General features: G+C 38.1%; 1 protein-coding gene across 1 annotated transcript in view; it reads left to right on the top strand.

Annotated features, from left to right (window-relative positions):
* Window positions 1–22,313, top strand: part of SPATA17 (spermatogenesis associated 17) — a 2,050,536-nt gene that overhangs the window by 1,387,635 nt on the left and 640,588 nt on the right. Inside the window, exon 8 of the mRNA XM_044059771.1 lies at window positions 1,339–1,487. Within this exon, the coding sequence (XP_043915706.1) occupies window positions 1,339–1,487 (149 nt within the window). The remainder of the gene's footprint in view (window positions 1–1,338; window positions 1,488–22,313) is intronic.

The raw sequence follows: 22,313 nt of genomic DNA, 5'->3' as shown, positions 1-22,313 counted from the left end.
AGATATTGTGATTGGGGCCATCATCCATCAGGGGGTAGCAGACTTTGTATACTTGCTGCTAATATCCCCTTTTAGGTAGAATGTGCAGTTTAGTGTAACCTAGTCTGTTCATAGTGGGAGAGTACACTTCTTCAGTTCTCACCCATAATATGAACTAGAGTGCATGCACACACTTTGGCAGTCTTTTGCTGGCCATTGACAGTAATGCATGTGTTACAGTCCTAGGCCTTTCCTAAGATTGATGTCTTGTATCTTGACTATGCCAGCATCTTCGTCATAGGACGTGCAAGCTAGAAGTAGCAGCTCACTTTCATATCTATTGTGTCCATATCTGCAGCTACCGTTCATAAGCAATTCTTCAGCAGGAAGAGATGAAAACAAGTCTGTCCAGCAAATAATATGCAAATACTTTTCTTAACAGGAATGCTGAATGAAGAATTTATAATATCCCTTTCTGTTGCTGTGGACCTGTTTGTTGCTCTAAAGTGAAGTGAACTTGTGTTAATGGTCTAAACCGGGAGGAATATGCTACTATTTTAGAGATCTGGTCAGGAAAAAGATATCCTGTTCTCTTTATTCCCATATGTATGTGCACATGTGAATGTGTGTGTGTGTGTGTGTGTTTTTATGTTGTTGTTGTCATTGTTGTATGGGTGAGTGGCTTTCTTTCTGTTTCCTGGTAATTGTTGAAATCAGTACAGTGGACAGTTAGCAGTAACATGATGAACTTTATCAGCAGTATACATAGGTACAGGCATTAGTAAGGCCTTCATTGTATGGTGTTCATCTTTGAGGAGAATTTATTAAGACATATCAAATCAAGAAGATAATAAACTCTATATGAACTAGTAAGAAATAGATCAGACATGATATGAGGCAAATTAGTGGAAGTAATATCAGAAACAGTAACAGATAAAGAAGTACTGGAGTCGAAAACTGAAGGTGCAAGAAAGGATCTAAAGATATATATGTTAAACAGTTTAAAAAGGTTATGTTACACTCCTGAATAACAATAAATACTGATAATATATGTGAGGTAAGTACAGGAAGAACACATATGCTAACTCAATGCTATACAGAAATTGTTTAAATTTATATATAGCACTATTGATCTGCAGTTAAAAATTTGTGCACGCTTGTGAATACAGGCATTTCTATCAATAATATGTTATCAGCCAGCATGTTATTTGTAACCATATATCAGAAGGGATTGCTTTTTATTAATTATTTAGCATAGAGAGGGCAGTTATACTTTTACAGCCTCTGGGGCTCACTTGTCATCGATAATATGTTAGAAAATACCACAATAAAACATTTACCTTATCCTGTTCCTGTCAGGGTCCCTTCCGTGATACCGCTGAAGTATTGCAGCAGCGCTACAAGCCTTTGGTTCCAACCTTGCGGGTGGCAACATCAATCACTTCCGTCCAGGAGGCCAGAAAGGAGTTCAAGAGAGAGGAGTGGAGGAACCGCCTGAATGACAATGTGTGAGTTGAGGCCTTTTACAGAACCTACAGTCTTTTATCAGAAAGCTAATCTTTCACAGTGCTTTAAAAATCCAGTGCCAATGTTGATGGTATTACATGTTGTAAAGTATTACTGGATGATTACATGAAAAACTGTAGTCTTTATTTTTCTTGTTTTTTTTATTATTCAAGAAGGGAGGATTTTGATCAATAATTTTGTTTCGAAGATCAAGGATAAGCTGACTAACTGTGACACCACATTAAATTATGGATAATTAATGATTAACCATATGCAGTTTAACAGCAATTGTAATAACCTACTAAAAAACATACAGTAGCTTATTTTCTGATAATGGCTTATAGTGATGTCAGAATGCTGGGGCAAGAAATAAACAGTTAACAGTGCCAGACATTGACTTGTATACATTGCATGGAGTTCTCCTCAGTGCAATATTTTTCAAGCTTCTATACAGAGCTAACATGGAGAACTGTATTGTTATTTCTTGTTGTGCTTAAGTTTATAGATCACTAGGCTGAATTTATTTAAGAAGTAAGATGTGAGACTACTTTTAGTGGGACTCCTGTTTCAATAGCTTTTTTTTAATAGTGCGGTAGTCTTCAGTACAGTTTCCCCATGTGTATAACTGCAGGATACACACGTGAACAGGAATGTGTGCCAGAGTTGGACACTGCTCCTTAGCAAGATTATTCTGCAGTCACATAACTCCCATTATGTAGCTAGTGTGTGTCTTACGCCATGAGCATCAGAGAGCAGCCTGGCCATACAAGACAACAACTCGCATACTTAGTACCTTTTGTCCCAAAAAGTAAACATTTGCTCTGATTGTTTCACAGTGGCTTTTGTGTCACACATGCCTTGTTTTTCTCAGCAGTCTTGGTGAATGCATTTCTTACTGAAGAGTTCCTGCTTCAGGCTCTGTGCATAGTTTGTCTAACTTGGATAAGGTTAAATGATGAATTATGAGAAAATCATCAAAAATGCTCTTGTGGTTACTCAAGCTCAACAACATATATTCTTCTTCAGTGTTTTTCTAACTTGAATGAATGATATTCTTGCATGTGTACATTGTGATTCATTTATTAAAAAGATTTGGATAGGAAGGGGACTGAAATCTTGTAGTATTTACAGAAAATAAAAAAACTATAAGACATTTTTTCTTCTCCATCTTTATTTTAGTCAGCAACAGCACAGCCAAAGGTTATGTAGATATCTTAAGCGGAAGAGAAACTTAGGAAGACACCAGAAAAAACAGAGACTTAAGAAAATTATGAGTGTGGATCTATCTGCATGTGTTAAAGGACAGGCAATAGACAATCATGAATCTTCTGTTTATAGTGGTGCCATTCTCTTCACAGATGCTGATTCATCCACCCAAGTTTCATGGTGAAGCCCTTTAGAATTCTTCAACTCTCCCTATCAGCTGCATTTTTTAATGTAAACTGACTTGTCTCTATCCATCTGACTTAAATAAAAAAAATACATTTGGATCTGTGTAAACCTTTGTTAACATTTTTAATCAGATAGAATAAAACCAAAGAGCTGAAGGTAACTGGAATAGAATTAGATAATCCACAAAGTGTATAAAAAATCCAACACTTTATTAAAGATGGGTGAGTGCTTTCACAATGCTCAACAGTAAACTCACTAAATATTAAGTATTAGACTCAAACTCCCTCTTGCACCTAATGTTCTTTGTAAATGTCTGCCTTTTGCATTGCCTCTGTTTCCCCACTGTAGTTCATACTTTATTATGTTTTGATGTATGTATCTTGTTTTGGCCACCTTAATCTGAATTGGGGCTAGAGAGGGTCCTTGACCCAGTCCAATTACCCAATTAACAAATGTTAACTAACTAAATAAGTAAATTACTGAACAGAGTAAACTAGCTTACAGTTCAATTCCAAATAAGCATTTCAATGAATATCATAAGAAATAAATTAGTATTCATCCAATAGCTGGAATATATAGTTGTTTCTTGCCTTACAGGTATTTTTAAAGAATTAAAAACATTTTCTCCATGGATGTTGACACCACTTATCTTGGTTGGCTACTGGCATTTCATTGATTTGGCATCTGGAAATTACCATAGTTTTTCTCACTTCCTTTAATTTCTGATAATTTTGTTGGGGTTACCGTTAGGAATCAACTGAGCAGACAGCGGAACAGGAACTAACATTTATTAATTAGGATCAAATGCTTGTACCCTCTGGATGTCAGAGGAATGGTTGTCTGAGGGCCAAGAGTCAGTCACCCAGGTATAAGAGAGAACTGCATTCATAATGTACAAATGTATAACACATGTGTACTTCCCTTTGTATAGCAATACATTTCAGTGACTTCACCCAAGTATGGCAGTTAGATTTAAGTATGCCTATGGAATAGCAGAGCTCATTTAGTGACTAACAATATTAATAGGAAAGGAAATCTGATAAAAAAGCTATGGCAGTTCAGTTCTTTATAAATTTCATATGAGCTTTATCAGGTCCTCTATAAAAAAAATGAGGGCTCATTTCATCTGGTTTCAACCAAAGTTTTATTTAAACAACATCCAGTATACTCTATTTACAGATGTAAAATAGCATGTTCACTCTATATAAGTGAGGAAGCCCCACCACCACCACCACACAGACAAAATAGACAAAAAACTGTCTATTCCATAGGAAGCAAACCAGACAGTATCATGTTTATAATAAGGGACCTTTTTACCAGAAATGACTGACATGAAAGGACAGGAGAAAAAACAGCAGTAAAAGCCTAGAATCCCTTGTTAGCAAGGCAGATCCTTCCCAACAGATACAAGATCAAGTTCCACTGTTGCTTGCTCTGTAAGTTTCCCTGTACAGATACCAGTAGCATCTGTTACTGTCTATTATAGAAAATACTCAGTAAAGTTTTGCAACAAACTAGTGCCAGTTACATCCCTTTAACTCAAAATCATCAAATTCCGTTGACAATACCATTGCTTCAAAACCTTCTGGATATTTGGGATAATAGAACTGCTTCCAAACGCAGAACAAGGAAAGCAGTATTACTTAAGGTTTTTCCTTGTGTAAAAGGAAGAAAGCCAATGGAAGTCTATATTTGATTTCTCAAATATGAAAATTTATATGCAAAAATAAAATCCAGCATTGAAGACCCTTCTTGATGTTTCCTTGCCTTTGTTCATCTTGTACACCAGTCGTGTTCTATAAAGTTTGAAAGTACTAAATTTGGGGATGTCTGCACAGCCATAACAACCCATGATGTAATGTATTGGCTGTGTAAACAGATGCATCCTACTAGCCAGCCTGCTCTTTTTTGCCACTCCCATAGTTTGGATCATGATACTTGCCACAATCAAATGCCTAAACACTAGCCTTCTAATTGTCTGCGTGGCTATCACATTACCAGTGAAGATCTGCATGGGCTTTTCTTTTCTTTTCTCAGGTAGGGGCACAGTGTTGAAAACTACTTCTAGTATGAGTGATTCAGTCTTGTAACTCAAATGAAGAAGGGCGAAGAGTTTGAGCCTACTCTGCATCCAGCACATGCTGTCTGTCAAGAGGTTTTAATGTAGAGAATAGAAGCAGGTCATCCAGACAGACACATGCATTATAGACACATGCATTATTTGACACTTCGTCATAAGGACAAGCATGCAGAGAGCAGGCTATAGCCTGACCCTGCAAAAGGAAATTGTAGCACTCATATGGCTCCTTGGGTGCAGCAGGTACTGAATTTATGTTCAGCTAGTGAGAATGTGAAACTGCATCCGTTTTCCTCCTCCTTAGCAAAAGGTGAGAAGTCTAGAGTATGAGCGACATGCCTGGCTCCAAGTCTAGGTGTAGGGGGAGCATCACAGGATTCTTGTGCCTGTCATTCCGTATTTGAATAACTAGAGCTGACATTGGACCAACCTGATCTCAAATGGTAGTCCTTTCAATCATCTTGCCATGTATTCCAGTATTTATGATCAATGAGTTTCCATCCTGGGCAGCTTCTCCATCTTATGGACCACAGATCTTTCCTTGGCTCTCACATACTCTACAGTGTGGATCCCACCCTTGAAAGGGGCCTCCATAATATTCCATTGGAGTAAAGAGATGCCCTCCTGGCCCTGAGGGCCTTTAAAAGAAAACTACTTCCAGGACCTTTACTTATTTAGTCAGACAGTCAGGGCATCAAGTGGTATTTAAATGAGTATGCATGTACAATGTCATATCCCTTATGCAGAGAGGTAATGCTTCTCTGACAGTATGCCATATAGGGGACCTCTATCCCAGCAGTTCAGACCAGTAGGAAAGTGAACAAGCTGGCTGATGCTGTCTGTTCCTCTTGCCCCATCCTGAATCTGAAAAAGCCAAATAAAATCAATCCAACATTATCAGCCGAGTTCAGTTCAAAATTTAATAAAAATAGTTTCACAAACCAATATATGAGCGCTTTCGTCCGGTTCATACACAAAATAATTATCAGACTCCATTATAGTTAAAAACATTCTATTTGAAACTTATACCATCATAAAAAACATACCATCATAAAAAATATAATCGAATTCCACAGTAATTTTAAAACATCATTGTATAATCTTACACTAAGGCAGCTCTCTCCTTTAATACAAGCATAAGAGAAGCAAAATCATTAAGGCCAGGGGAAAGTAGCTTTTAATCTCAATTGCCATTTTAACTCCTTTTTTAATAAAATAAGCTTCCAATCCCCCATGTTGATATAAGGTGTCAAGGTGGCAGTAATACCAAACTATATCTACTAAAACTGACATGCTTCCTAGAATGTTTATAGAGAGCATTAGTCTCCTTATTCACACTTATTTCATAATGGTGCTCAAAATCCTCGATCTTAAAACTCTCTCCATTTTGCCAATATAAAAAGTGGGACACCCTTCACATTTTGCCAAATATATTAACTTTTTAGAACAATTACCACCTTTGAATTCTACCCTAATTCATTCTCTAATTCATTCAGTTTTTGGTTTCACGTTATTTTGTGGTTGTAGTGCTTTAACAACGTGATTCCAGCTCGGCAGGAGGTTCAGACTAGCCATGGGTTCTGTAGATCAAAGTATGGATTCCACTGTCTCTAAAGGCAGGTTTTTACAGCATAGAGGAGATGTGACAGTGTTAAAAGGTGACCTTACACATTTGGTAGTATTGACTCAAAAGGAAGGTCCCTTTAAGAAAACACATGGAACTGTAACATCTCCCATTCTAATAGGAAGTGATACCATCATTTTGCCATCCTGGACGTTAACTGCTGACCAGGATGGAGAGGAGAATGGTTGTGGCATTAACAGAGTGGCTTGGACTGACAGTGGAGTAATTGGTAGCCCTAGGAGTGGAGCTCAACATCATGAACTTGGCAAAATTAATAATGGTACTGTCCAATTAAATGACAAAGCCATTGGACGGCCTTTAGAGTGTTTTTCTGGTCAAAAGAGTAGTAGCGAAGATATATGCTACAAATTTAGGACAATTAAGGATACTGTTTTGGATTTCTGTCACAACAGAGGGTCAATTAACAAACTAAATAAACAGGAACAAGCTAGAGCATTCCTGAGTTTGAAAGAAATGATTTTTTGCTTGAAAAACTGCTTTTTAAATTTAAAAGTACACAGATTGAGAACAATTACCTCCATGAATGTTTAAGTTTAAAGACAGTCCCTCAGGGGCTGTATTTCTGTAAATTCCCTTTTGGTATTCATTATAACTGTGATATTGTCAGTGATTTTGTTAGGTTATTTGGTAAATGTGGATTTGAATTTATGAATAAGATGGTAAAATATAACGAGGCTGTACTTGATAACATCGGTCCTAAACTTGACAAGTTAAACCACAATATTTTGGATGACCTGTTGTTTCCTGAATATGTAGGACTGTATGAAAGCATACTAGCTAGGCTTGATAAAAAAATTTGAATTTATTTAATAAAAAACAGAAAAAATTGGCCAGGGACACCAAGCAATATGGATATAATAAAGTGTATCCTGTACCCAAAATTATGAAGAACAATATTTAAATAAGATCACCACTTGCATCAGACTTTACCACCCTGAAAATCAGAAGATTAGGAAATAACAATGGGAGGGCTGATTTAGATGAACTGGATTCCTTTTTTCCTAGTGGACAGGATTTTTTACCCACTCGCTGGCCAGAGAAGTTAGCAAGCAAAGGCAAGCAAACGGGAGACACAGGTCCACCACACTTGATCGAGGACAAGGATAAAAACAGGTTAGGAGCACAGAGAAGGATTTAATTACTTTTTACCACAATGTAGCGTGTTACAAATGTTTGAAAATTTATAACTACACAGATAGGCCTCTCTCTAAGGAACACTTCACTTTGTTTTTACAAGTATTCAAATGTATTCCCACCACTAGACTGGATGTGGCCGATATGCTCCTTGAATTAAAGTTACTTACTAGAAAGCTGAATTTAAATTTATTTTTCAAGGAGCAAGGAAACATTAGTAAGTTAGTTGGATTAAGAATACATTGCATATTTAATCCACCCTTAAATCCTATCATTCATGTTTTTGAAAACTGTGTCACAGAAGACATCTATAAACTGTTTGTGCAATACAAAACATTTTTTCCAACCTTAATATAGGTGAAAGAAAAGTTTTAAAGCTATTAAAAAGTGACAGTGGTGTTAGGGTGATGAAACCTGATAAGGTGGAGGGGGGTGTTATTTTATATAGAGGACTATAGTAACATTATGACAAATTTGTTACTAGATTGTGGGACTTATTCCTCAGTGTCTAAGAACGAAATTACAGTAGCATCCAGGAGGATCGATTCCTACTTAGAGGAATATCTAGTAGAGGGTAGAATTGACCAAGTCACTTACGATTTTTTGAAACAACCACACCCCTTTATTCCAAATATTTTTGGTATACCCAAAGTTCACAAGTCTGTTGAATACCCCCCTTTTTGTCCTATAGTTTCAACTAAAGGTTCCACAACTCACCCAATAGCAGCATTTATTGACTATTGTACCAAAGAAGTTGTGTTTAAAACTACACATCTAGTTAAGGGTTCCTGGGACTTTCTTGGGAAATTAAAACAATCTATATGGAAAAGAGAATTAACTTTTGCTACTATAGATGTTAAAGATCTTTTTTCAGTAATACCCAAAAATGATGGGTTAAAATATTTTTATGACACTCTTCACTGTCACTCTTCACTCACCAGTAGTACACTATTTTAATAAATTAACTTATGGAATAGGTTCTTGATAATAATTTCCTCCATTTTGAAGGTGAGTATTATCAACAAGTTTTGGGGGTTGCAATGGGTGCAGCATGTGCCCAGGTATATGCCAATTTGGTCATATTAGGGTGGGAAAAGGAATATATTCTTAAAAGTCCATTTTCCAAGTTCCTACATTTGTACATCAGATTTTTGGATGATATTTTTATTTTGTGGGATGGAGAAGTGGACAGAATCAAAGAATCTATAGTGTACCTAAATAGATGTTTCAGCTATTTTAAATTTAATTTTAGTTGAAACACTGCTATTTCCCACATGAACGGTGGCTTTAAATCCAAAGTTTATAGGAAGGAAACATTTTGTAACAGCTATCTGCACTTTACAAGTAACCATCCATTTGTGCAAAAGAGAAATTTGGTCAGGGGGCAGGCAATTAGCATCACCAGGATGACTTCTAAACAAACTGATGTTGGTATTGAACTGGCTAAGGTGCAAGAGATGTTCTTAGAAAGGGGTTACCCCAACAAATTAGTTACAGACATTATTAATAAAGTTCAATAATAAATTTAAACCACTTTTAGGGTTTGGACTTGATAAGACCAAGGAGCCCCATACTGAAGCCAGATATGAAAGAGCTTTAGTACTTGAATTTAATCAGTACACTAGAAGTGTTCAATATATTGTCAAGAGAAACTGGTGTATTTTCAGAGTCAGCAATGAAGTGCAAGAAGCACAGGAAAGAATTTTAAACAAATCTTTGAATCAAAAAGTGTTCCTGTTTATTATCAGAAATCTGGCACAGTACCTTGTGGTAGATGCAAACAATGCACTTTTATTATAAAGGATGATTACATCTTTCTAGAGAATGAATTAGGGAGTAGGGTAGAATTCAAAAGTGGAAATTGTTCTAAAAGGTTAATGTATTTGGCAAAATGTGAAGGGTGTCCAGCTTTTTATATTGGCAAAACAGACAGACCTTTAAGAATGAGGATGTATAAGCACCTTTATGAAATAATAGAATAAGGAGACTAATGCTCTCTATAAACATTCTAGAAAGTGTGTCAATTTTAGTAGATTTAGATTTGGTCTTATTGACACCTTGACACCTAACATCAATGGGGGACTGGAAGCTTATTTTTTTAAAAAAGGAGTTAAAATGGTAGTTGAGATTTAAAGCTACTTTTCCACCTGGACTTAATGATTTTCTTTCCCTTATACCTGAATTAAAGGAGAGAGCTGCCTTAGTGTAATATTATATGATGATGTTTTAGAATTACTGTGGAATTTGATTATATTTTTCATGATGGTATATTTTTTATGATGGTATAAGTTTCAAATAGAATGTTTTTTAACTATAACGGAGTTTGACAATTATTGTGGGTATGATCCTAGTTATTTAAGGGTTAACCAGGTACTGATCAATTAATGACGTTGGTTAACCACAATAGGAAGGGTATTTATATGGATGTGGCTGTTTAAAGTTGTTATCTGATGTAGTCTTTCTTATGAGATGAAAGCACTCATATATTGGTTTGTGAAACTATTTTTATTAAATTTTGAACCAACCTCAGCTGATGGTATTGGATTGATTTTATCTGGCCCATCTTGAAGCTGCATGCTTGGAGGCCATATCTTGTAAGGGTCTTTGAGATGTTAGGGACTCTGGAAATTAAACTGCTTGCACTCTGAAAGTATGGTGGTCCTCACCCTGTTCTGCTTAGTTCAGCAGGACAAAGGGCTGAGTGATGCTAAAGATCATTTCTTGAATAAAGCTTTTTCTGTTGGCCATCACCTCTGCACATAATATCATGGGGCTGCCAAGCCTTATGTTTAAGGAACCATGTCTGGTCTTTTACACAGAGAACCCTTTAGGCTAAACCCACAATGTTATGTTGTCCTATCTCGCCTTCATTCTTACAATGATGGTTCGGAGCCAATTCTTGGCTCTGACTTGGCCGAATACATAGCAGAAAGTCTCAAACTTGGCTTGTGGCAAGTAGGTATCCCACAATGCAGTCGTGTAATTCCCCAGATCTCATTTGCCGCTTTACGAGGTTGGATGTGCTCATCTTGGCCATGGCTAAATTGTGACATATTTCTTATATTTTTCCTGTATACTGTTCTATTTTTAGATAGCTTAGTATTCTATTATATTTAAATTGTTGTGCCTTTTATTGCAGTATAGTTATATAGTTATAGTTTTATCCCCTTTGGCGCGGCTTTTGGCTGTTGCATAGTATGCCTATTTGTATCCCTTGTAGTGTTTGTTTTTTTCTGTCTGTCTAGTTGTTAAGTAGCTCATTTAAGTTAGAGAGCTCTTCACCCGTTTAAGTTAGAGGACTTTAGTTAGTTTGTTGTCTTGTCTGGGAAATATGGCCGTTTGAGTAAGAGGCCCTATTTTTCTCCCTAGTTGTCTGTCTCCTTCGTGTTTCCTGTAATAGTTCAATAGTTCTGTGGTTCAATAGTTGAATAGTTATATAGTTCAATAGTTCTATAGTTAAAACTTTCTTGTTGTTGTTTTTTGCGGGCTTATTATGTCCAAAGATCCAAAAGAGAGGGAACATAAGCCTTTGGGCTTTAAAAAATGCCAGAAGTGCTCACAAAAAATGTCCATCACTGTTAGACATGTCATATGTGTTTATTGCCTTGGCACAATTCATCTACAAGAATATTTTACCTTTTGTCATTCTTTCAGTGCAAGGGTACTTCAAGAAAGGAGAAATAAATTCATCCGTAAAGGGCTGTTAAAACCAACTTTTGAGTAAGCTATCTATAGTTCTCCTTCCTCTTCTTCTTCTTCTTCTTCTTCCAAAAAGGAAAAATCCCAGAAGAGACAATCACCTACAACATCGGCTCAGTCAGAGCCGTCAATCAAGCTACCAAAAATCTCTAAGGCCACTACCTCCTCAGCTCCCCAGTTCTCGGAGCCATTGGTGGTCATACTAATTGATAAGCCTGGTTCTTTGGCTCCAAAGCCCTCAGATCCGCAAGACACCTCTTCTCAGAGCTGGTCCATGGATATTTCCTGGTTTCTCTGACACTGAGATCTCCAATTCTGCACAGGTCTCGCTCTCCATCCCTATCTTCCAGGTCCACCAGGAGCTTATCGGACAATGACACGGAACAGGTGGTGTGCAGACTCTTGAAGTCACCGACACTCACTAAATTATTCTCAGCTCTGACCCATTTGGTCTCGGAGCCTACTGTACCAATTGTACCCACTGTTGTTCCTCCTCCGAGCCAAACTGGACCTTTGGAGCCAGAGTGCTTGGCACCGCTTACTGTGGACCCGTCAATTCTGAGACCCCCTTCAGTGTTCATGGAGCCATCTTCTGCTCTGACTCTCTCGGTGCCGTCCAGGGAGTCTGGGAGCCCGGGTTCCCCGGGCGACCCTGGATGTGATTTCTGGCCATGATCTTCTTCGGTGCTGAGCCTACCCCTCAGAGCGTCGGCCTGGGTTAGCTCAGCTCCTACATCAGCCTTGGGTCTAATCTTGCTGGTTCTGGCGCCTTCCTTGGTCTCCTCAGAGCAGAGGGAGTCTTCGGAGCTGGCAGGATCTGCCTTTGAGCTGATGAGGAGTGTGTTGTCTACCCATTCAGCCCCACAGAAGGATACTAGCACTCGTCCCCCTAAGGCACTGACTACTGTCTCTGCACCACCAATTCCACAGGACAGCAGAGATTCAGAGCCTCAGGACCCCCCATTGGGCAAACCCTTTTCCTCCAAGGCCTCCACAGAATATTCTTCTGAGGAGCCACCTCAGAAGAGAACTTGCAAGAGGAAGCACATAGGCTTCCCAGATGACACCGATCTTGATGAGTCAGAAGGGTCCCCATGGTCATTCTCTGATGATATCAAATTTGCAGATATTCTAGAGATCCTGAAACAGAGAGGCAGCTACCACCCCTTCTGATGAAAAGTCAGTGTACCCAAAGACTTTTGGATCTCAATCTTCAGCCTCCTGGGTGTCTCTGCCTTTCGATGAGCTAATGGACCTGGTCAGTCACAAGGCGTGGAAGTCACCTGACACAATGAAACCAGATCCTTGGTGGCCAAACAAATTCTTGTCAGCTCCTTCAGGAAAGGATTTCCTCACTAAGGGGGTACCTGTAGATGCTATGGTGGTGGCAGCAGCCACCAAGAAGGAACTTTCAGATACTTCCTCCTCTGTTCATCCTCAGAATAAAGACTCTCAAACGATGGATAGATACGGGAAGTGTGTCTTTTTGTCAGCGACATTTTCACTCCGATCACTGAACTACCTATCCCATTTTACAAGGCTACAAAGAGATCTCCTGAAAGAGCTAGGAGATACTCTACAAGGTACATTAGTTGTGGAGGTGAATGAGAAGGTCTCTTCCCAGCTGTCCACCTTAAATTCCATCGTCAACTCCTCCATGAGGCTGATATCCTACGCAGCAGATGGAGCGAGTAGGGCAGCGGGTTCCGGAGTTTCCCTTAGGAGACACTCCTGGATGCACTTATGCAATTTTGCGGAGTCCTTTAAGTCTACTTTTATTAACGCCCCTTTTGATGGTTCCTCACTCTTTAGGCCCAAAGTAAAAGACACTCTAACCTGATGTGAGCAGGAAGGAAAAACTCTCTCTGCTGTTGGGATACATTTTTCCTTACCTTCAAGGCCTTATACTAAAGGCCAGAAGAGTGGGAAAATGTGGTTCAAAAGATCCCAGAGAGTTTTCCAGGACACACGGGGTGATTCCTTCTCCAGGGGAAGAAGGGGAGGCAATAATGATAGACACTGCCCCAGAGGCAGAGGGGGCCTGCAGAAACAGGGTGACCATGATTCTTTTCCCAGACGCCCTTATCAGCGCTCCTGAAAGGAGTCCCGACTGATCTACTCTGGTGGCAGTCAGGGGACATTTATCCATGTACCCAGAAGCCTGACAAACTATCACAAGAGACAAATGGGTACTAAAAATAATATCCAGAGTATATTCCATTCCATTTTCCAATCCGGTTCCACAGACCAGAACAATCCCAGATGTTCCATCCAATCTAAGGGAGCAAGCAACTATAGAGATTCAAAAGTTGCTGCACAAAAGAGTCATCCAAGAAGTCCCTGCAGACCAAATAGGATTTGGTACTTACTCAAGGTTCTTTTTGGTGCCAAAAAGACCAGGGGACTGGAGACCCATATTAGACCTAAGCAAATTAAACAAATCTGTTAAGAAATCAGAGTTCCGAATGGTGATACTGCAGTCTATACATCTCTTTTTAGGGAAATAGAACCACAGCACGGCAACAACGTAAAGGTAACAAAACTGCTATGGATGGCGACCTCAAACTCCTCAGCTCGGACACAAACCAGAAGAGAACCAGAAGAAAAACGTTTATTGCACAGAAACACAAAATAAAAAATACTGAATCCAAGTTAAGCGCTTTCGTCTGACATTTACAGACTTCTTCAGAACATAGACAGACAGCAATTCCTTCATTGTTAGAATACATTTAGGCGCCAAAAGGCACTTTCAAATCAATTAAGAATTAAAGGTACATGAGCTAATAAGTGCAAAGGTACATAGACTAATAAGTCACAAATCCTTCCCCAATGAATACCTATCTTAAAAAATACCTATCTTAAAAATAAATGAATAAAATACCATCTAGAATGACAAGTGCATAAATAGTACATAATACACAGAACTAGAGAACATGATGTGGTATAACTCATAGGGGCTGAATACAACCAAACACATGGTATTAACCTACCAATTGATATAGCTATATAGCCTAAACATGACAATAAAAATAGATATAGATAATGTATTAGATATATTTAAATAGTTAAAAATAGTTAAAAATAATGGAATAGATGTAATGTGAAAATGGATGTCAAAAGTTGATATATATTTATTAACATTCATACTTGTGTTGAAGAATTAATGTATATTTATATATGAAAGAAGAATAAATAAAAATAAGCTGTTAAAATATGTATAAAAATGTAAAAAAGTATGAATACTAGGAAAAGATGTGTTTAGATACTTTCAAAGATATTAGAAAATGTATAAAAATGTAAATATAAATGTAAAATGTGTGTTAATGTATTCCCCATTGTTCAGTACATTGAAAATATAGTGAGGCATCATTGGAATTTATTCACCATGAACAATGATCTGGCCCAGACATTGGGAACCCATTCCAAATTTGTATACAAAACAGACAAGATCTTAAAAGGATTTTGGAATCAAATATGGGAGGTACCAAAGGGGGATCAACTGGTACAAGAAAATGTGGTTCATGTAACCAGTGCCACACTATTAATGAAACAGGTGGTGTTATTTTGGATAATTTTAACAAAACACATATATTTTGTAAGACAGGAAACTGCAACACCAAATTTGTTGTCTATCTTGCAACTTGCCAAGTATGCTCAGCGTTTTATATAGGCAAGACTGAGAGACATTTAAGATGACGTATTTACGAGCATTTATTTAGTATTAAAAAGAAGGATACAAAGAATGCTCTTTTTAGGCACATTTTAAATAACGGTGTCACACATAATTTTAAATTTGCCATTATCGATAAGGTTAATATAACAGTGTTTGGGGGGAATGTAAAAGCTTTATTGGCTATGAAAGAAAGCAAATGGCAAATTATTTCTGATGCCACAAGACTGCCTGGCATCAATGATTACATCAGTATCAAACCGTTCCTGCAGCTAGCATAGTGGTTTTGAATAGTGACCTGCATTCACCAACACATTTTACATTTATATTTACATTTTTATACATTTTCTAATATCTTTGAAAGTATCTAAACACATCTTTTCCTAGTATTCATACTTTTTTACATTTTTATACATATTTTAACAGCTTATTTTTATTTATTCTTCTTTCATATATAAATATACATTAATTCTTCAACACAAGTATGAATGTTAATAAATATATATCAACTTTTGACATCCATTTTCACATTACATCTATTCCATTATTTTTAACTATTTTTAACTATTTAAATATATCTAATACATTATTTATATCTATTTTTATTGTCATGTTTAGGCTATATAGCTATATCAATTGGTAGGTTAATACCATGTGTTTGGTTGTATTCAGCCCCTATGAGTTATACCACATCATGTTCTCTAGTTCTGTGTATTATGTACTATTTATGCACTTGTCATTCTAGATGGTATTTTATTCATTTATTTTTAAGATAGGTATTTTTTAAGATAGGTATTCATTGGGGAAGGATTTGTGACTTATTAGCCTATGTACCGTTACACTTATTAGCTCATGTACCTTTAATTCTTAATTGATTTGAAAGTGCCTTTTGGCGCCTAAATGTATTTTAAAAATGAAGGAATTGCTGTCTGTCTATGTTCTGAAGAAGTCTGTAAATGTCAGACGAAAGCGCTTGACTTGGATTCAGTATTTTTTATTTTGTGTTTCTGTGCAATAAACGTTTTTCTTCTGGTTCTCTTCTGGTTTGTGTCCGAGCTGAGGAGTTTGAGGTCGCCATCCATACCAGTTTTGTTTTCTTTTTAGGGAAAGATGATTGGATGTGCTTGATAGACCTTCAAGATGCTTACTACCACATAAAAATGGACAGGAGATTGAGAAGGTACTTATGCTTCTGGCTTGGAGACAGTCATTACCAGTTCCGAGCTCTGCCCTTTGGTCTCACTACAGCCTTCAGAGTGTTCACCAAATGCATGGCAATAGTCATGGCTCACATGAGGCATCTAGGATTCTGAGAGTTTCCTTATCTAGACGACTGGCTCCTGTCTGCCACCACCAAGCATCTATTCCAACAAGCCAGGTATCTAGATTTGGACATTTGCAATCAGCTGGGTATTACAGTCAACTTTAAAAATCTGCCTTGTTGCCCTGTCAACATACTACATTTATAGGCACAGATCTAGACACTGCCTCAATGGTAGCACGTCTTCCAACAGAAAGAGTTGTAGCACTCAGACAACACATACTTTATCTCCTCCCCAAGACCAAAGTGAAAGCAAAGATAATTCTAAGATTACTATGAACAATGGCTTTCACAATAACACTGGTCCCTCTTGCCAGAATGCACATGAGGATCCTTCAATGGCTGTTGTTCTCCCAATGATCACTTCAAGAGCTTCTGATGTCTCACCTAATCAGAATAATGGAATTGTGCAAGAATGACTTAAGATGGTGGATACACTCGACTCGTGACCATAGGGAGACTCTTTGTTCCACAACAATGCATAGCTACGGTGACCACGGATGCTTCCCAGATAGGGTGGGGGAGTGTTATCTGGGAAGAGCAGTCCAAGGTACATGGCAAGAACATGAGGCGCACTTACATATAAATGTCCTAGAGATGGGAGCAGTGCTTCTTGAGTTGCAAGCACTTCACGACTCTCTCCCTCAAGGGACAATAGCGATACATTCAGACAATATGTCTGTGGTTTGGTACATAAGCAGAGTGGAACCAGATCTTACCCCCTTTGTCGGGAGGCCCTGAGAGTTTGTCAATGGGCAGTTTCTTCCCAGCACTTTCTAATAGCAATGCACATTCCGGGGAAGTCCAATGTGATAGCAGACAAGCTGAGCAAGGCAGTTTTAATGCCTCACGAGTGGTCTCTCAATCAGAATGTAGCGGAAATAATTTTCCAAACATGAGGTCTGCCTTGCTGTGATCTTTTTGCCACTCCCATGAATGCCAAGTGCAGCAACTACGTTACCCTAATCCCCCCTCCAGGGGGAGACACCGAGAGACACACTTGCTCATGATTGGCCCTTGGGACTTCTGTATGCTTTTCCTCTATTTCCTCTCATACCCAGAGTCATTCAGAAAGCACAGTTCTTGGGAAGCAGGATAATTCTCATTGCTCCTTACTGGCCTCACCAAGTTTGGTTCCCCTTCCTTTGGCCTCATTTTCAGGAGAAGCCTTGGACTCTGGACCCAGTTCCAGACCTGCATACACATATGTCAGGGGTGCTTCATCCTTCTCTCCACACCCTAAAATTGACAGCTAGGCTGCCCCACTTCCTAACTTAGTCAGGCTTCACAATTTTACTCCTACAGTTAAACATATCTTAATGTCATTTCATAAAGCTTCCACTAGAAAACTGTATTCTAGCAAATGGAAAAGGTTTTCCTTTTGGGTTCAAAACAGGAACATTGATCCCTTTTCTGCACCCATCCATTCTATTTTGGAATATTTTGGCAGAACTCTTCCTGCAATGTTCAGCTGCAGGAACCATCAGGGTTCATCTTGCTGCAATATCTAATTTCCACATTGGTGATTCTGTCTCCAACTTAATGTCACACAGGTTGTGTAGAGCCTTCTTGAAAGGTGCTTCATTAAGACCTCCCTTTAAGAAACCCCTTTCTCCTTAGGATTTACATTTTGTTCTGTCTCACCTGATGTTACCACCTTTTGAGCCCTCATCTTCTTCAGACCTCAAGTTCCTTTCCTGGAAGACCTTGTTTCTGGTGGCTATAACATCTGCTAGAAGAGTATCAGAGTTGCAAGCTATTTCTATTAAACTGCCACATTTGACTTTTTATAAGGATAGGGTATCCTTGCAAACTAATCCATCTTTCTTACCCAAAGTCTCATCTCCAAATAACATAAATCAATCTATAGAGCTTCCAGTGTTCTTTCCTAATCATAGCAACAAGGCAGAATACAAATTACATCAACTAGATGTGCATAGACAACTCAGATTCTATTTGCATAGGACCAAAGATTTTAGAAAATCTGACCAATTATTCATATCCTTCTCTGATGCAAAAAAGAGTACCTCATTTTCAAAAACTACTCTTTCTAATTGTCTCTCTAACTGTATTACATTCATCTGTACCACAAATCACAGAGACTTACCTTTCAAAGTGAAGGCTCATTCCACTAGAGCAATGGTTACGTCATCTGCATTTCAAGCCAGAATTCCTATGGATAATATTTGTGCAGCAGCTACTTGGACCACTCCTCATACTTTTATCATGCATTACAAAGTGGATTTGGCCTCCAGGGACAGGGCCTCCTTTGGTTCCATGGTGCTTAAAGGTGAACTCTCATGAGCCACCCAGGGAAGAGGTTCTAGGGATGCTGTCATATCATTGTAAGAATGAAGGCAAGATAGGACAACATAACATAAAGAAGTTATGTACTCACCATAATGTTCCATGTTTGTTGTCCATCTCGTCATTCATTCTTACGAACCCTCCCTCCTTCCCCCTGCCAAAGACTCCTTGTGGACTTGGTGGATGTTTTTACTACCTTCAGGAGTTCTTTGTTTCAGTTTGTTTCTCCTTCCATTGGGTATAGTATATATTTGTGTGTGTGTGTGTGTGTGTGTGTGTGTGTGTGTGTGTGTGTGTGTGTGTGTGTGTGTGTGTGTATATATATGTGTGTGTGTGTATATATATTTAAATATATATATATATATATATATATGTATGTATATATGTATATAGTTTACATTTCATTCAGTAGTAGCAGCAAACAAGATCTGGGGAATTACACCACTGCATTGTGGGATACCTACTTGCCACGAGCCAGGATCGAGACTTTCAGCTATGTATTTGGCCAAGTCGGCTCTGAACCATCATTGTAAGAATGAATGGCGAGATGGACAACAAACATGGAACGTTATGGTGAGTACATAACTTCTTTTTTTCTTACAATGATTCTAGTGTAATTGTCCTTGAACTAATCTGTTCATCTTCTAGTCTTCTCTATGGAAGCAGAAACCATGAGAGAGAACACTTCTCACCTTGGATATGCAGTGTTAGCTTAGTTGTTACATGAAGTGAGTTCATATATTTAGGAATGTGGACTGGGTGTTCATCTGTTTTGCATCTTGGAGAAAAGTGGACTCTCATTTGCAAAGCAGATACTTTCTCGATGGACTGCTATCTGCACTGTCTTTTGCCATCAGGTAGCTACCTGCCTACTCATGCTATGGTCATAGCTCATTCCACTGTAGGAGTGGCTGCCTTCAGGAATGTCTTCATTGCAAACATTTGTACTATAGCCATTGGAGCTTCATGGCATACCTTCATCAAACATTATTATCTTATCAGGACTTGGGCATGTTTTGCTAAATTAGCACCCCAGGCACAGTTATCTGACTCTTGTATGTGTGTAGTGCTTTTACTCTTACCCTGGTGAGTACTTGAAATTTACTCCAACAAATGACCGTCCTTACTAAATCACAAATTTTGTACATCTGTCTTTATATTAGAGCAGTCGATACCAAAGGACCCGGCCCAGAACTTTAAGGAACTCAAAAAGTGACTAATATATTAGATGAGAAAGTACCACCAACTCACTCTCTCTGAGTCTGTGATTAAAGTGCCATTTTGAAATCCATGGATTAATACATGAGTTAACATGTAAGATGAGAAGCTTATCATCAATGGTCACATGGGGAAATCATATCAAATGCCTTACCAGGTCCTGGATAAGTGATATGGACTGAATGACCCCCCCCCCATCAATCTCAACCAAATTAAATGAGCAAGGCCTACCTTTCACAAACCCATGCCTGATGACAAAGAGTGGGTGTTTGTAAGGTATCCGTTTTGCACCTATTGAGATTGACCAAGATCTGCTCCAAGATTTTACAGATAATACTAGTGAGACTAATTGCATGACAGTTTGTATGGTCAGCTACAATACTACCCTTATACAGAGGCACCATCATTGCTGTTCTCTAGGTCTTTATCATATATCTCATGGAAAGGTTGAGGTTAAGAAGCTTGAGTGGTGTTAGCAATAATGTGCACTATGCTAAGAGCAAAGCGGCCAAGTTTATTGTTACATTTAAGTTAGGTAGTATTTTCCAAGTTCTGGTCCATAGTTATAATTGGAAAGGGATACTGTTAAAAGTTTCAAAGGAGGGGGCCATTTGGCTTTAAGTAAGAGGAAAAATTGAGCTAAATGTGTCATCCAGGAATTTTGCCATGACTTTTGTGTCGTAATAGGTAGCGCTGTTCACTCTGAGTTGAATTTATTATTGAACTTTAGTTCTCATACTCTGATATAGTTGAATAAAAGCCCTGGGATTATACTTCAAAGACTTAGTTACCATCACTCCAGTTCTACAGACCTACATTTACTCCACCTTTAGGCTGATAGTGGAGCATTTTTATACAAACTATATCTTTTCCACCTCCTGTTATAAAGTTTGCTCATGACTTCCACAAAAGGGTTTATTCCTGAATTATCTACAGTGATTTTGCATAATGGGTGTTGACTTATTAAAACATTGGTCGAGATTCCTGTAAAATCAAGGGTAAATGTAACTATAGATACTTGATCTGCATGAAACTAAACATTTTTGAAATTCTTATGGCCCACTGATAGGAATGTAAGGTTGAGTTTGGAGTAATCCCTAAATGTAGTTGAATTTGGGGCAAATTATAACTAATTCTTGGGGAAAGATTACAGTCTGATGGTCAGATCTGAATAAGGAGGGAATCATATTATTTGATATGCAGACAAAGCCAGGATTCATAAAGGCAAGGTCAAGTATGTTCCTCCTTCTTGTGGGAATTTGAAGAGTTTAATCTAGTATTCTGTATTAATGAAATACAGGAAATAACAGACATAGTTATTGTTAATTATGTAAGACTGCCAGTTAATGGATGTATAATCAAATTCATGTCAAGGCACTCACATTTAGAAGTCTTGAAATATCTGGCAGCTAATATTTAAGTGGACAAAAACAGACTCTCCCCCACTGTTCCCATATGGTATGAAAGAATGATAGCGGCTGTACTCTGTTATAGAGGTAGCATTCTCAGAAAATTGAAATAAAGATTCTGGTGCAACGGGTATATTAATGTTCTGGAACATCAGGAAAACTGCCAAATCAGGCAACTTATGTTCATACTCCTAACACTGATCATAGTCATCTTGATATAGGTGATATTAGAATTTAATAACATCAAATCCACCTTTGGAAGCTTTTTCTTTAACCAGCATCCCCACGTATTGGGCTGGTAGCCTGACTATGGCCAAACTAAGAAATCAAACGATGAAAGGTTTTATGAACTATTTCTTAAACCTAACAGTGGCTGTTATGGAATTTTGTTTTCCTTTAGTATTCTCATCATGGAGAGTGTATGTGTGTGGTGGAACTGTCCTACTGCGGAACACTCCGGGCTGTCAATGAGTATTGTTTATACTATTGTTCCACTTTTGAATCCATCTTCTAGGGAATTCACAAGTTACTAGTCAGAAACTAACTTTATGTTATGGTGTGATGTGGAGGCACAGTGGCTTTTTCTAATGAGCTTTATTAGGATGACTTGTGTTTTTGTCAATTACAGTTCATCAAACCTAGCAATAAATAGAAACCAATTTAACATTACACCTACTTTACTTGAGGGTGGGAGTGAAGGTACTTACAAAACTGGTATGTGTTCCAGCTGTGGGGTATATTTTAACTTTATATATCTAAGGCCATTGGTCTGTTAATACTTAACAGGCAGCAAGTATCAAAAGCTTGAAAAGGGAAGCAAGAACTTTTAAGTTTGTGTGCTTAAATGTGTATATGGCTAGGAATCCTATGGTCCTTGTGATCACTCGCCTAATATGTTTCTATGTTCTTATGTTCCTAAGAAGGCAGGAGTGTGGCATTGAATCGAGAGAGATGGT

The sequence above is a fragment of the Protopterus annectens genome, chromosome 17.part0 (assembly GCF_019279795.1).
Source record: "Protopterus annectens isolate FY-2018-M chromosome 17.part0, PAN1.0, whole genome shotgun sequence".
NCBI classification, from domain to species: domain Eukaryota; kingdom Metazoa; phylum Chordata; order Ceratodontiformes; family Protopteridae; genus Protopterus; species Protopterus annectens.
The sequence above is the reverse complement of the archived record's forward strand: the minus strand, read 5'-3'. Positions and strand labels throughout refer to the sequence as shown.